General features: G+C 44.4%; 1 protein-coding gene across 1 annotated transcript in view; it reads left to right on the top strand.

Moving 5' to 3' along the window:
• The window catches only part of LOC117055955 (collagen alpha-6(VI) chain-like), a 93,043-nt gene that overhangs the window by 47,015 nt on the left and 30,714 nt on the right, over positions 1–15,314 (top strand). The window contains exons 16-23 of the mRNA XM_033165923.1: positions 2,230–2,301; positions 4,361–4,387; positions 5,498–5,542; positions 7,238–7,291; positions 8,531–8,593; positions 9,334–9,399; positions 9,950–10,003; positions 12,085–12,120. Coding sequence (XP_033021814.1) covers positions 2,230–2,301; positions 4,361–4,387; positions 5,498–5,542; positions 7,238–7,291; positions 8,531–8,593; positions 9,334–9,399; positions 9,950–10,003; positions 12,085–12,120 — 417 coding nt within the window. The remainder of the gene's footprint in view (positions 1–2,229; positions 2,302–4,360; positions 4,388–5,497; positions 5,543–7,237; positions 7,292–8,530; positions 8,594–9,333; positions 9,400–9,949; positions 10,004–12,084; positions 12,121–15,314) is intronic.

The raw sequence follows: 15,314 nt of genomic DNA, 5'->3' as shown, positions 1-15,314 counted from the left end.
AAAAGAGGAGGGTGGCAGTTGAGGTAAAAAGGCAAAGGTAAAGGACCCCTGGATGGTTAAGTCCAGTCAAAGGCGACTATGGGGTTGCGGCGCTCGTATCATTTTTCTGGCTGAGGGAGCCAGTGTTTGTCCACAGACAGCTTTCCGGGTCATGGGGCCAGCATGACTAAACTGCTTCTGGCGCAATGGGACACCGTGATGGAAGCCAGAGTGCACGGAAACGTCATTTGCCTTCCCACCACAGCGGTACCTATTTATCTACTTGCGCTGGTGTGCTTTGGAACGGCTAGGTTGGCAGAAGCCCTAAACCAGTGGTGTCCAAACTTTTTTCAAAGAGGGCCCAATTTGATGAAGTGAAGGGCCATGAGGGCCGACCAAAGTTGTTGAGCTTTTTTTTTATGGTTGGACTTTTTGAGGTTGTTTTTTTTATTTGGATTTTACCCCAGGAAATAAACTGCCACAGGGGCCAGATTAAACTGACTGGCAGGCCGGATTAGGTCCCCGAAATGGACTTTGGACATGCCTACCCTAAACAGTCCATTAAGAGCTGTGTGCTCAGTGGCATGAGAATGCTGATTGGCTATGGTGGGAGGAAGAAGCTACTGCTTCTGCTCCTTCTCCTATACTACTACTACTACTACTACTACTACTACTATTTAGGGACGGAGGAGAAATTTGATTCAGTACACATTTAAAGCTGAACATGTCAAATTCACACTTTCTGAAACAATATATGAGCTGAAACCCATCTAAACTTTGAAATGTATACGTTTCCGAATTTTGCAATGCAGTTTTCCAGTCTTTACAGAAATGCATACGGTCAGGAAAACCTTGCATGGAAGTTAATGTGCTGAAAATAATGTGCATAAATGTGTTACATTAGGAAAGTGGGTTGCTGAAATGTGCACATTGGTCACAAATGCGTATAAAAATGTGTTCGGCAAGATAGATTCCGTGGGGATCCCCCCCCAAATTATGAAATATGTGAAGAATTGCACTTACCATTGGAAAAACGAGAAACTGAGAATATAGAATTTGACAGGCCCTTCCATCTCTATTATTGTTATTATTAGTAGTAGCAGTAGCAGCAGTGAAACAAGGATCTACAACAAAATGTTGCAGAGTGAAGTTCGAATGTTCAAGGGGCCAAACCACCAGCCCTTCCCTTTCCTTGAAACTCAATTCCATAGCTACTACCCCCTGGTTTTTCCATTTGCCCCACACTTCTCAGCTGCCGGGCAGTATCCCATGACCCACTAAGCATACAAGGTGACCAGAAAGTTCGGTGGATGGTCACAGAAATCGGACGGTGAGAAATATTCAAATACACAATCAGCATTGGAAACCCACTGGAAACCCACAAAATGCTCACAATTGTGTTCGGAGATGAAGCTGTAAGACAGCGTATGAATGGTTAAAGTGTTTCTGTGAAGGGCAGCAAACCATTGAAGATGACCCTCGGTCTGGCAGAATGACGGCAAATGCCAACAGAGTTATTGAGTTACTGATGCGGGATCGGCGTTTGTCCATCCGAATGATTGCGGAAGAGTCACATATTCTGTGTGAAATCATTACTGGGGTTACTGAGTTGTCCCACCCTCCATATTCTCCCGATCTGGCCTCACTGGATTTCTTACTTTTTCCAAAACTGAAATCTGCACTGAAAGGGCACAGATTTCCCAACATTTCACATGTCCAAGCTGCTGTGATGAGGGAACTGAAAGAGGGCTTCTCTAGAAGTTTCCAACAGTTCTATGAATGTTGTCAATGGTGCATTGTATCAGAAGGCCTGTAAGGTTTGTATATTCGAATATTTCTCGCTGTCCGATTTCTGTGACTGTTCACCAAACTTTCTAGTCACACCTTGTATATTTTTTAACTTCTGCAAATTTTGGGGTTCCCTTGTGCTTGCTGACACCTCCCTTTTTGCTGCTGCTTTGGCTGGATCAAGAACGCACACTCAAGAGAATCAGTTGAATATTCACAGAGAGAGCAAATGGTTTGTGTTATGTTAAGACCTCACGCTGTGACACGATAGCTTTTAATTTATTATTGTTAAGGCTGACACCCCCTAACTCAGTAAAAGCCGGCCACAGCTATGTGGGCGGCGGGTGGTTCAGCAGATATCAGACACTCTGGTCAAAGGTCCTCCAGAGACAAAGGCTGTCAGCCTTACGCAGTGGTTTATGTAGAAAGTGTGGCTTTTACCAATCTCTCTTTCTTCATTAGGGAGATCGGGGTCTAATGGGTATCACTGGCAAACGAGGAGAAAGAGGCTGTGCTGGTGCAAGAGGCCTAAAGGCAAGTGAATGGTCATGAAGTATATTTTTCCTCAGATCACTATTCTTGCCACAATTTCATTTTCCTTTGTCCCTCCATGTCTTGCTGTGGATTTTTGTGCGGTTCCAGCATACACCTTCGAGGATTTGGGGCTCACATTCCTCCCCTTGAGGAATGCAGAACATGTGCCTTTCAATCTCTAAAGCCATTCATTTATCTGGATGAATCCATTTCCAGGGATAAATCCCTTAGACCCAGGTAGCCAATGTGGTACCCTCCCAATGCTCATCAGCCCCAGTTGTCATGGCCACTGGTCAGGGATGTTAAGGGTAGGAGTCCAGCAGCATCTGCAGGGGACCACATTGACAACCCCTGTTCCACTAAAAGCAATGTGCAAACTAAACTGATAGTGAGTCTCGATGAATGGGTGCAAATTCATTATAAAAGTTCTGTCTAGTATAGCTGTTTACCTCTTGACTGAGGCATGAGTTGTTAGAAAAGATTGTCATGGAAATTCTACTCAATATTGATCCAGAGCAGATTCCAATGTATAGTTAGCAGAGTAGCAACTTAAACACATTGCCAGATTCCCAAAAAACAGTCCAGAGGCAATTAATATTTCACCCAGCAGAGCTTTACTGCTACTGAAGGCAAATGAGCATAATGGTCACAAATCCAATACATCCAGGATTGGCACTGTCCATAAGAAATTCAGTTGTGGCAGACTTAACTTAAACTTACAATAACTTATAACAAGTCTAAAACTTAACAATAACCATACTATGTACAGAACACCACACCAGAAGGAAGAGAGATTGTTGTTGTTTAGTCGTTTAGTCGTGTCCACCTCTTCATGACCCCATGGACCAGAGCACACCAGGCACTCCTGTCTTCCACTGCCTCCTGCAGTTTGGTCAGACTCATGTTGGTAGCTTTGTTTTTTTAAAAAAATAATATTTATTAAAGGTTTTCCAATTAAATCCAAATTACAATACATGGTTAAATTTTTCTAACCCCCCTTTCTCTCACTAAGAGGAGCATACTAAACAAACCCCCCTCTCACTGGGGTAATCAATAATACTTTCCCAATTTAACCACTTACATTACACATATCATTTTTACTTTCGCGGACTTCCCCGATTCCCCCCCATATATACATTTTCCATATATCTTTTACTAAATACTTTTCCAACTTACAAATCTAATTTATCATTTTAAATTATCCTCCGCATTCACTGTATTTCTAAACCTCCATTGTCTAATCCCAAATCCATTACAACGACTAAATTGAAATTAATTTTACTTTAACTCTTCCCCCCCCTTTCCCTCCTATTCACCATTCATTTAAACACATTAGCCATTGTCCATTACCAAACCGTATGTTTATACCATAATACAAAGAGAATTTCCATAAAACCATCATTTTTTCAGCCCACCCCCACCCTTTCAAATTCCAAAGTTCCACTGTCCTGGGAAACTGGCCTCTGCTCCATTCTTATCGCATATGTCCTTGAGAGTTTTTCAACAATGTCCAAAGTCTTTACCACCTTCCGTTGAACTCTCTTCTTTCCTGCAGTTTCCCCAATCCATGTTGGTAGCTTTGAGAACACTGTCCAACCATCTCGTCCTCTGTCGTCCCCTTCTCCTTGTGCCCTCCATCTTTCCCAACACCAGGGTCTTTCCCAGGGAGTCTTCTCTTCTCATGATGTGGCCAAAGTATTGGAGCCTCAACTTCAGGATCTGTCCTTCTAGTGAGCACTCAGGGCTGATTTCCTTGAGAATGGATAGGTTTGATCTTCTTGCAGTCCATGGGACTCTCAAGAGTCTCCTCCAGCACCATATAATTATAGCATATAATCAACTCAAAAAAACAGCAACAATTTGTTGTTTACAAAGGACAGCTGGACATATAAAGGGCCCCATTACCTTCAGTAGCTTAGGGCCTCATCAAACCTAAATCTGGCCCTGGTTTCTAGTATTATTACTTCAGGGGGGAAAACACCTTTATACTTGGATTCTGCTGAGAATTTATGCATTCTTTCTGGTAGCTCACTAGCAGCGTGTCTCTTTTGCATTTCAGGGACCAAGAGGATTCCGAGGAAATAAGGTATGTACGCTTTTAAAATAGGGAAACGAAGACTTCTCTTCTGATAATGCTCACCGGTGTTTCACTTTGGCCTCTTTCCCATAAGTACTTACAAAAGCCTCACATGAGAAGTGGGGTTTTGTATAACAACAAGTCATAGCTGTCAACTTTCTCCTTTTTTTAAGGGAAATTCCCTTATTCCGAATAGGATTCCTCGCAAGAAAAGGGAAAAGTTGACAGCTATGCAACAAGTGGTTTAGAAGGAGGTGCCTCTGGGATCTCTTCAAGCAAACTGAGGAAGCCTCAGCTGTTTTTGGAGAAGGAAGCGGCAGGGCTGCCTCTGACCATAAAGATACAAGGTGCCTAGACAGTCTTGCTCATGCCTATGTTTCCTACAATGTCTTCAGAGCGAAACAGCACAGTTTGACTTCCTGGAGTGACTCAGACCTTCTAGGAAGTGTAGTCATTGATACAGGGAACGTGCTGGGCCTAGAGGGGCTGTAATGTGTTTGTATTAAGAGGTGAATGGAGCAGCCAAGAGAGGCAGCAGGACAGAGATCTGAGCATCCTAATACCTGGTGGCACACCTTGTTTGGGGATATGGCTTGAATAATAAAAAAATATAGATGTGAGCTCTAGATGTTTTGGACTCCTGCTTCCATGAGCCCCAGCTAGTATGACCACCCAAAGAGTCAAGGATGATGTACGTCGTAGTGCAAAATATCTGGAGGGTACCAGGTTGGGGAAGGTTGTTAGATACTATTAAATACTGTTTGCAGTCAGTTTTACAGGTGGCCTGAGATGGCTTTGGGATCACTATACCAAATATGCAATGGATACATTGTATAACCACCTATGGATTACTCTCTTTGTTTTATATATTTTATTTATTAAATCCTCATCCGAGGATTGCAAGGCAGTTTACAGTGTAAAAACACAAATGCGCATAACATAACATAACATAACATAACATAACATAACATAACATAACATAACATAACATAACATAACATAACATAACTGCAACAAATGAAACAATAACCCCCTACTGTTTATTGCAGCAGAAATGTCCCATAAATTTCATTTACAGGGGTAAATAATGGTGAGCATGTTTTCAAATTGTTTCAACAGGGTGAAAATGGTGACAGTGGACTTGACGGGATCGATGGACAAGAGGTAACATTTGACAGACCATTTGATGGTGGATTTGTGTGTGTGTGTGTGTGTGTGTGTGTGTGATAGTCTCCTTTCCTGAATGGTTCAAAGAAGTGTACCACTTTCAAAAGAACTGCAAAAGTCAAACAATCATCAAGTTACAAATCAATAATACTGAAATCTTGTGGATGTTTCAAAATGGTTTAAAGAGGAGAGCAGACCCATAAACATTCCCCAGATGTCTTCATAAACAGGCTTGTCTTTGCAGAGCTTTTTAAAAAGGGAACATTTACTGTGGGACAGGGCAGCAAACTCCAAAGGGCACTTTAACACCATGTGAAAGGGTATTTAGATAATTATGCACACATTTGTTTAAATAAATGTCATGAAACATGCATTTTAATAGTAAACAACTGCAGTTTCAAGAAAGTTGGCTTTTGAAATTTAACCACAAATGTCCAGAGCTGCAGAAGATTCCTCCCCACATATACTTCAAAATATCACTCTGGAACAGGCTAATGATGTCTCCTTCCTCTGTTTGAAAGGAAGTTGACAATATCAGGCTGGGGATTATAATAGGTTGTACCAAACCCATACAGACCTATGTTTAAAGGTAAAGGTCCCCTTGACTGTTAGGTCCAGTCGCGGACGACTCTGGGGTTGCGCGCTCATCTCGCTCTATAGGCCGAGGGAGCTGGCGTTTGTTCGCAGACAGCTTCCGGGTCATGTGGCCAGCATGACTAAGCCGCTTCTGGTGAACCAGAGCAGCACACAGAAACACCGTTTGCCTTCCCCCTGGAGCGGTACCTATTTATCTACTTGCACTTAACATGCTTTTGAACTGCATAGGTGGGACCTATGTTTAGCCACCCATTAACTCTGTGTTGCCATACTTGTCCGTACTTTGTCCAGTAAAATATTTTTGCACCGTGCCAGAAGTGATAGGCAACAGCTGGCAAAGAGGCCCAGACATAGAAAAACCTAATTCACTCCAGTGTGGGAGATGGAGCAATTCAGAAAATCACTTTCTGCCGTTCACACACTTCAACCGCAAATGTAACATTCCCCCCCTGGAAAGACTCTGGTACACAATCCTTGTCAATTTAAGGTATTTTGCTGCAGCTTGCTGAAATCTGTTCTGTATGTCTGTCAACAATGGGCATTATGCACCTCACCTGAACACCAATTTCTGTGTAGCTTAATCAGCAAGCGTGCCCTGAATTCCAGATTCCCTTAAGTATCAGGTCTGATTAAGCCACAGGTTATAGGGTTTGCTTATAACAAGAAAGCAAATCCTAAATGACAGTCTAAATCGGAACAGTATATAAATCTACATTTTTATTTCCCCAAATGCAAACCGGGACCAAGCAGAATTAAAAGTGTGCTTGGTGGGGGATTTTGATCACTTGTTGGTGGTTTTCATGGCTTGGGGAGGAATCATAGAATCACAGAGTTGGAAGGTGCCACAAGGATCATCTAGTCCAACCCCCTGCAGTGTAGGAATCTTTCTTCAACCACAGGGCTCGAACCCATGGCCCTGAGATTAAGAGTCTTGTGCTGTGTGTACTAAGCTATCCCAGGAGCTTCCCTTTTGCTTTATATGTTTAAATGGCTTTATATGTCTTCTAAAAGTCCGGAGACTCTGCCTGAGATTTCTATGATAAGCATATTGCACAAGATTACTGAGTTGTACTTCTTTTTCTTTTGGGGTTCTAGGGAGAACGAGGAATTCCTGGATCACATGGACAAAAGGGCAGCTCAGGACGAAGGGTAAAGATAATTATATATTTTGACTGACCATTGGCAAAAGGCACTAGGGATGTTCAAACTTCTTTACGTTTAACAAAGGTACAACCTGTGTACCAGTGTACTCAGATAATTGAGCTGCATGCTTGCTTGTATATTTATTCACATGCAACACCCAACAAATGTACAGTCCATGTACCTGTGCACACAATTGTTGAGCTGCACAAATAAATGAGTGTACATGCTTTCACACAAACACTTGCAGATGTGTAGAGATAACTTGCACCTGTGTGTACGGTTGCCTCTGAACCATTGGAAATGTCTCTGAACTGTCTAATGACTGAGGCCCTATTCGTACTATACCATAAACTCCAACAGTTCTCTGATGAAAATAGGGACTTCCTATTCCATCACCAACATAATCATTTTACTATTTATACCCCACGACTTGACTGGGTTGGCCCAACCGCTCTGGGTCACTTCCAAGTTGTATAAAAACATAATACAACATAATTTTTTTTATTAAAAAAACTTTCCTATACAGGGCTATCTTCAGATGGCTCAGGGATTGGATATCTCCATACCCTTCAACATTTCTCTGACAAAAATAGGGACTTCCTAAGGAAAAGTTGGACATTCTGGGATTAAATCAGAAACTAGGACAGCTTCTTTAAATCCAAATCTGTTTCTGGAAAATAGGGACACTTGGAGGGTCTGCTATACGTTCAAAGAGCTATCATATGCTTTAAACAGTTATGACTCCCCTCAAAGAATCCTGGAAACTGTAGACTTCTTAGGACACACCTATTTCCTTTACCAAGCTGCAGGTTCGAGAGTTACCTGGGAAGAGGATTTGACTGTTAAGCCATTCTAAGAACTGTAACTGTGCAAGGGCAGTAGGGGTCACCTAACAACTGTTAGCACCCTAAACAAATGAGTTTCAGGATTCTTTGGTGGAAGCCATTACCATTACAGTGCTATCGTACTGCTTTAAACATCTACTGCAGATAGGACCCAAGTTTGGAATATATATCTAATTCACAGGAAATGGAACTGATGTTAGTCAGCATTTCTTCCGCCCCATCCAGTAGAAAGATAAATGTACTTAACTCCACTGCAGTTAGTGAGCATAAGACTGCTTAACTCAGCCAGCAGCCCTCATCATTCTGAAATAAAGCCTGAGGAGGTAAAGATTGCATTTGATAAGGTGAGGTGGTACATAACATTTTAACTGCTGTTTGTCCCCCCCCCCCCCGGCTGAAGGGTAGAAAAGGACCCAGAGGAGAGCCTGGTGAGCATGGAGAGCTTGGTGTAAGAGGAGACAATGTGAGTAATGATGGCTGCTGTTATTATTTTTTAAATCAAAAATCTATGCATTTATCTGATTTATACCCCACCTTTCTTACAGAACTGACTGCTTCCAGTTCTGGCCTTTGCAACTATTGACAGCCCTTCCCTCACCCCAAATTTTGTTGTGGCTGGACTTATAAAAACATAAGAAGCGGTCTGCTGGATCAGGCCGAAAGGCCTATCGAGTCCAGCATCCGATACTCATAGTGGCCAACCAGAGGCTTGTGGGAAGTCTGCAAGAATGACCTGAGTGCAACAACCGTCTCCCCACTTGTAGAGGGAAAACACAGCCATTGTGTGTCCCAAGACACAGCTCTCTCTCATATGGCTGGCCTGTGCTTTCAGAAGATCCATTTCACCTTGTTAGAAGAAGGTGGACACAATCTGCTGTTCTACTATTGGCACAGAACACAAATGGATTTCTAAAAGGGATATGACACAGACCTTATTTTAGATTTAAAGTGTTTTTCAACCTCTCTGACCTCTTTGCCTTATGAAACTGTATCTCCAATCATCAAGTCATCAGCTCAAATTGCCCGCTTGAGTTCATTGCCAGATGACTCCTTTCATTTCTTCAGGGAAAGAATTTGACCTTTTTGATTGCAGGCCTATATTTCAACTTAAAATGAATGTTGATGTTGGTCACCCATTTTTTCAGCTATGCTAGCACAGCAGAGGTCACTGGAAACACTTAAGTGTGTTTTTGTTTGTTTCAGGGGGTTCCTGGAATTGACAACAATGCCATTGGTTCAGCTGGTGCAAAAGGAACCACGGGACGGCAGGTATCCAAATATCTAGAAATCGTGAAGAACAAACTAATGTGCATATTTAGAAATATCTGAAAAGAGATGTCATCATTTCTGCAAGATTGAATGTTGATAGCTTCTTTCATTGAAACAGGGATTTATTTATTAATTCACTAATATTTATTAATATATATCTTGGGGGCGAAAACTCCACCAAAGTCTTGCCAGCTTGGATCCAGTTGACCTATTTTGCAACCTTAATCCTGATTACTGGAGACACAGGAACACTGTGGATTTTGGCAGATCATCGGGACACAGTGAAGACAAATGGAAGAAGACGCCTCCGACAATGTGCTTAGTTTGGAACTAGACTAGTCTCTATTGTTCTGTTCCATCAAAGGAGATATGATTTATATACTTTGATTCAATTGGCTACGGTGAAACTGCTTACAAAGCAATGCCATACCACAACTATTCAGATGTGTATGTTTGCCTTGAATTACATGTCAGTTTTCATCACACATGTCTGATGCTGGAGTATGTCAAAGGCACAAATGTAATTTAGTAATCTCACTGTGTTCTGCAGGGGGACCCGGGGACCGATGGCGTGCAAGGAGAGCCAGGCGAGAAGGGTGCAAATGTAAGAGCAGCTGTAATAGAGAAGATGTACCAAATGCATAAAGGAAATGTTATGATTCAGTTTACAGGGGACAAACTCTTCCTTTCTTCATATGTAACTACTTCAAAAAAAAAAAAAAAAAAAAAAAACCCAACCCAAAAAACCCAGAACAGAACCCCCTAAGATTTTGTTGTAATCCTGTACACTCTTTTCTACAAGTAAGCTGTCAGGTGTAGAGAGTCTGACTTCACAGACAAGAATTAACGAGCAGTTTATATTTTATAGTCCTTTTTATTCAATCATCTGGTTGCAAGCAAAAATCCACATCTCTCCACAAGGAGAGATAGGACCCACAAACTACTCTAACTCCTCCCCCTTCTGTCTCCCGCAACATCCTGGGCACCAACGAGAAGTTCCTCCTCTCTGCATTCTTTGTTCTCTAAAACGGATGGACCTCCTAGTTCTTGGGGAGGGAGGGCCCCCCACACTCTCTAATGACGTCTCTGCTGGCTGTTCCCTCCCTTCTGTTTCTCTGCCCATTATCTCGTAGCTAGGTAACTCCTGTCTAAGCTGCTCAGTGTTTATGTCTCCCTCTGCTTCTGAAACCGCTGGAAACAGGGAGGGTGAATCTCCCCCCGCTCCTCTTCAAAGAGGAGCTGATCCGCCTGAGAATGCATTTCCCAATCCTCTGATTCAGACCATTCCCTGACATAAGCCCCACTGAATTACTTTTGAATCAATTACACATGGGCTTGTGCTGTAAGTCATAGGTAAAAGGAAAAGGTAAAGGGACCCCTGACCATTAGGTCCAGTCATGTCCAATTCTGGGGTTGCGGTGCTCATCTCGCGTTACTGGCCGAGGGAGCCAGTGTACAGCTTCTGGGTCATGTGGCCAGCATGACTAAGCTGCTTCTGGTGAATCAGAGCAGCGCACGGAAATGGCGTGTACCTTCCTGCTGGAGCGGTACCTATTTATCTACTTCCACTTTGACATGCTTTCGAACTGCTAGGTGGGCAGGAGCTGGGACCGAGCAACGGGAGCCCACCCCGTCGCGGGGATTCGGACCGCCGACCTTCTGATCAGCAAGCCCTAGGCTCTGTGGTTTAACCCACAGCGCCACCCGTGTCCCTGTAAGCCATAGGTAATTGGGCCCAAATGCTACCCAGCATTGGTAGGCTGAGTTTCTCAGAAAGGTGCCAACTCGTGGCCTACTGCAACCTGAGGCCTTTCGCTGCTCATCTTAGACACTTTAGGAAATGGTCCTCTTTCATCTGCTGGTGACTTTTTGTTCCCCTATAAACTAACTTAGTTTCACTGCAAACTGGCTAGCTGGTTTTAACTCCTGGTGGTTTAAAATGCAGGGCTGATCGACAAAACACCTCCAAGTAAGCAGAGGTAGCGACCGTCCCATTGCGGAAGCTGGAGCAGCTGACTAGCCCCTTCATTGACTTGGAAGGGTCTGATGTAAGATGAATATTTCCCATAGGTAATAGTCTACAGTTAGGGTGGCCATGCTTTACAGAGAACAGTCCTCCACTTGAAGGAGTCCCCTATTTGAAGGGCTGCCTGGTCCAAGTCTGGTTTAAAGAACCATAATAAGGGAGAGCAGGAGCTACCCATCAACAGCAGATTGGCCACCCACGCTTGTCACCTACTGGCAGTCTTCCCTGTTAAAGAAGTACAATGCACCTCACAGTTTAAATAATAGTAACTGGGTCATATCCAGCGCTGCTGTTCTGTTAGTGCATCAGACTTCTGCTTGTGCAACAGAATTTCCCCTCCTCTCCTCTGCGGCCTGCTCTTGGGCACCCTCAAAATCTTCTCCAAGGAGCTGGAAGACCCTCTGGAGCAGATTTTGCAGGTATGCAGGGCGAGGAGAGGAGAGGAAAGGGAAGTCCTTCTGCATGAGTGATACTCTGTACTGTAAATATAACTTGGCATTTGCAAATTGTAATGCAAATGTATGTCATTTATTGCCCTCTTTTTTGGTGCTGGGGGGAAATGCATTTCTTCTTTTTGGATGATGTATAAATGGACATCTTATCTAAAGTGCCATTCTTTAAAACTTGTTTTAAAAGCTGTTTCCTCCCCTTTCTTTTAGGGTCCCAATGGCCGCAGAGGTCGTCCTGGCTTAGAGGTCAGTAGCCACTGTGCTCACATAATGCTGAATGTATTATTATTAGCTTTTGCCCCTTATTCCTGGAACCGATGCAGGAACTGGCATTGCCATTCTGAATAGTAATGGCTTGTGTTCCGTTCCTGTTCTGAAGCTGGAAACCGACAGGAGAAATGTGCCTTTCATGAAAACAAGGGCGTTGTTTGTTCTTGATAATCCAGTGGCCCAACTGATCAGTGGAAATTGATCAGGAACACTGGAAGGACCACAGTTTGAAACATGCAGCAGTTTGAAAACTGTTGTTTCAAGATCAGAGTTTGTGGTTTATTCTTAATCCTGGTTTAGGCTTCATGGCATTTCTCAAATCCTCATCTAAGCTCGTGCATTTTGCTTTTTAAATGTAGAGGTGTTCAAAATATCTCCCTCCCTATATATAGCAAATGCATGGAGGGGGTAGCAAGAGGAGTGTCCGCTAGCAACCCTCTGATGGCCACATGTCTTCTGATGCTGCTCCCCAGTGTCTGTGTGCTGAGTAGAACATCACAGGGAGGGGGCATGCTATGCGAATTCAGCTGAACCAGGCTAGCCAACATTCACCAGTGTTCAGTGCACTGTGCGGACGTCAAGGATGGGTCTGGGAAGTGTGTGGGTATCGGGGTCTCCTGCTGCCACCTCTGTGCACTGGCTATAGATGCGAGCAGCTCTTGCAAACTGGGTGTAGCGTGGGAGGCTGCCAGGGGGTGTGTGGCCCAGGGTGCACAATTTTTGAGTGGGCATGAATCAGGTGACCCCACAACGGCCTGGCCCGGTCCTACTCTCCACTCATCAAAGGCTGTGTTGACCGGCCAGGCTCTCCCCTGCATGGGCAGGAAGGCAGCTCAACGCAGCTCTGTTTTGCTCTGGTAGGGGTAGGGTCACTCCAGTGGTGTTGCCGGTGAGGCCTGGGCTGGCGCTCCCCCACCCAGCGCAATTGTGCCCGCCCCGGGTGCCAGCAACTGATGCTACGCCACTGCTTGCAAACAAGCTATGAAGCTGGATGGGTGTCCTTGAGCCACTCACTACATTTCAGCCTAACTTACTTGGCAGGGCTATTATAAGCTGCCCTGATCTCCTTGGGCTGAATGAAGCAGAATAAATCACCATTTGAAACTTTTTTTTTCTTCCAAAGGCAGACTGTGACTGACTAGCAGTTCCTCAGGAATTTTGCCCAGTCTGCCTACGTGGATCAGCATGCAGTTATCATTCAGCCTTTGCATTTCTTTTGCTTTTGTGATACGTTTCTTGATTCAAATGCACCAAAATGCATATACTGTGTTTCCCCTATTTTAAGAAATAGTCATAAAATAAAAGCCGTAGCAGGATTTTTTCACATTTGCAAAATATAAGCCTTACCCCGAAAATAAGCCATAGTTCTGGAGGGCGCCAAAAGCCCCCACAAAGCCCTCAGAGACCCCCCTCCCCACTCCAAGCAGCACCTGCCCTCCAGAGCCGGTAGGGATGCTGGAAGGGACGGGGGCTTTGAAAGCAAAGGAGAGTCTGCTGGCCCGCACCCTCTCTTTCTCTACCCATGCTTGCCAGGCCCCTCTGGAGAATGCCCTCCTCCCCTCCTGGCGAGGGGAGAGCTGGAGGCCGGTCAGCTGCAAGGCACAGAGAAGGCAAGTCACCCGTTGTCACCTCAGGGGCCCCGCCGCCACGGAGGAGAGCGAGAGAGAGAGCAGTCCTTCAGAGGAGCTCCCTCCCTCCCTCCCAACCGCCACTCCCTCCCCTCGGAACATCCCCGCTCCCGCCCACCAATAAGGAGCCCTCTCCCGCCTAATGTCTGCCTGGATCCAGCCCCAGCCACCTGCCCACACTTTCCCCTCAGGCAGCCTTCTCTCTCCAGCCAACCTCCGCAGAGTCCCTTCAGGGGACAATCTCAACCTGCTGCCGCCACCTCCTTTCCTGGCGCGCAGGGAGCCAGCGAGCCAGTGAGAGGCGCGAAAAAACAGACGCCTCTCGCCCGAATCCTGGATGCTCCTTATAAAAATAAGACATCCCCTGAAAATAAGATATACTGTTGTTGTTTTTTTTGAGGGGAAAAAATATAAGACGGTGTCTTAAAATAGGGAAAACACGGTAAGAATGTGCATTTTAGAGAAACGTCTATATGCCAGAAAAGGGTATTTTAGGGTAAAATGCCCTAAAATGCTTTTGCAGAACGATGTGGAAACAGGATGTAAAAGACGAATGAATGCAGGTGACATTGACATAAATAAAACAAATTTCCCGGGCCTTTTGGCTGGTCCCTGTGGGAAATGGAATGCTAGACTGAATAATCCACTCCAGCCAGACTCATCTTATGTTCTTCATTTTCGCAGTGGGATGAAGGGAGTTTGGCCTCAAAATGAAATGTCGCTTGCCCAAAGTTTACACATCTCTTACACACCTGCTTCTGCCAACTTTTACCACACTAGCTTCTTTGTAAGATATTTTCTTTGCAGTGTCAATATTACTTTGGAGCCGTAGAGGGCCCTGCAGGCTTTGGCTTTTATCTGAATTTACTTCTCCCCATCCTGCCACAAACACACGTTTAAATTGTCACAGCAGACTGCTTTTCTGTCCAAAGTTGAGCATTACTCAGCAATGCAACGTCTTAGTTTTCTTTCTTTCTTTCCTTACAAACTCCACGCCGGTTCATGATTGCCTTAGGTGTCAATAAACGTTTTCTTGGATCACAGCTCCTCCTGGTAATTTTTCTTTTGTCACCAAACAAAAGCTTTGAAAGCAGCTCCCATCAGTTTCGCTCCAGGGATTCAGGCAAAAAGTGCCAGTTGAACTACCTGATGTTTTGAAAGCGTGGTAATTATGGGTCTGTTTGCTTTCCTTTCCCCATCTCTATGTCAAAAGGAAAAATCAGACCAAGGGGCTCAGCTGCACCCTCCTCCATGATACTTAAGTACCTTCAATCACATCCCTAATGCTCAACCCATGATGAACATGTGAACACTCTTTTAGCAATGGAGGGCCCATCATCTGTTAAGCCTGGGACACTGCATGGTTGGGCAGCCCCTGGGCCCCCAGATTTGTTAACACCTGGGCTCATCTCTCCAGGCCATGCAGTTTGGATCCACCATTTAGTTTTCCCACAATGCCTAGGAGTGATGCTTCGGTGAGGACACTGTGGGAAGTTAAAATGGCAGCAATGGGTGGTAGCAATGCTGCTACACATGAGTCAA

This window comes from Lacerta agilis, chromosome 12, assembly GCF_009819535.1.
Source record: "Lacerta agilis isolate rLacAgi1 chromosome 12, rLacAgi1.pri, whole genome shotgun sequence".
NCBI lineage: Eukaryota > Metazoa > Chordata > Lepidosauria > Squamata > Lacertidae > Lacerta > Lacerta agilis.
Note: the sequence above shows the minus strand (reverse complement) of the source record. Positions and strands in the feature narration are given on the sequence as shown.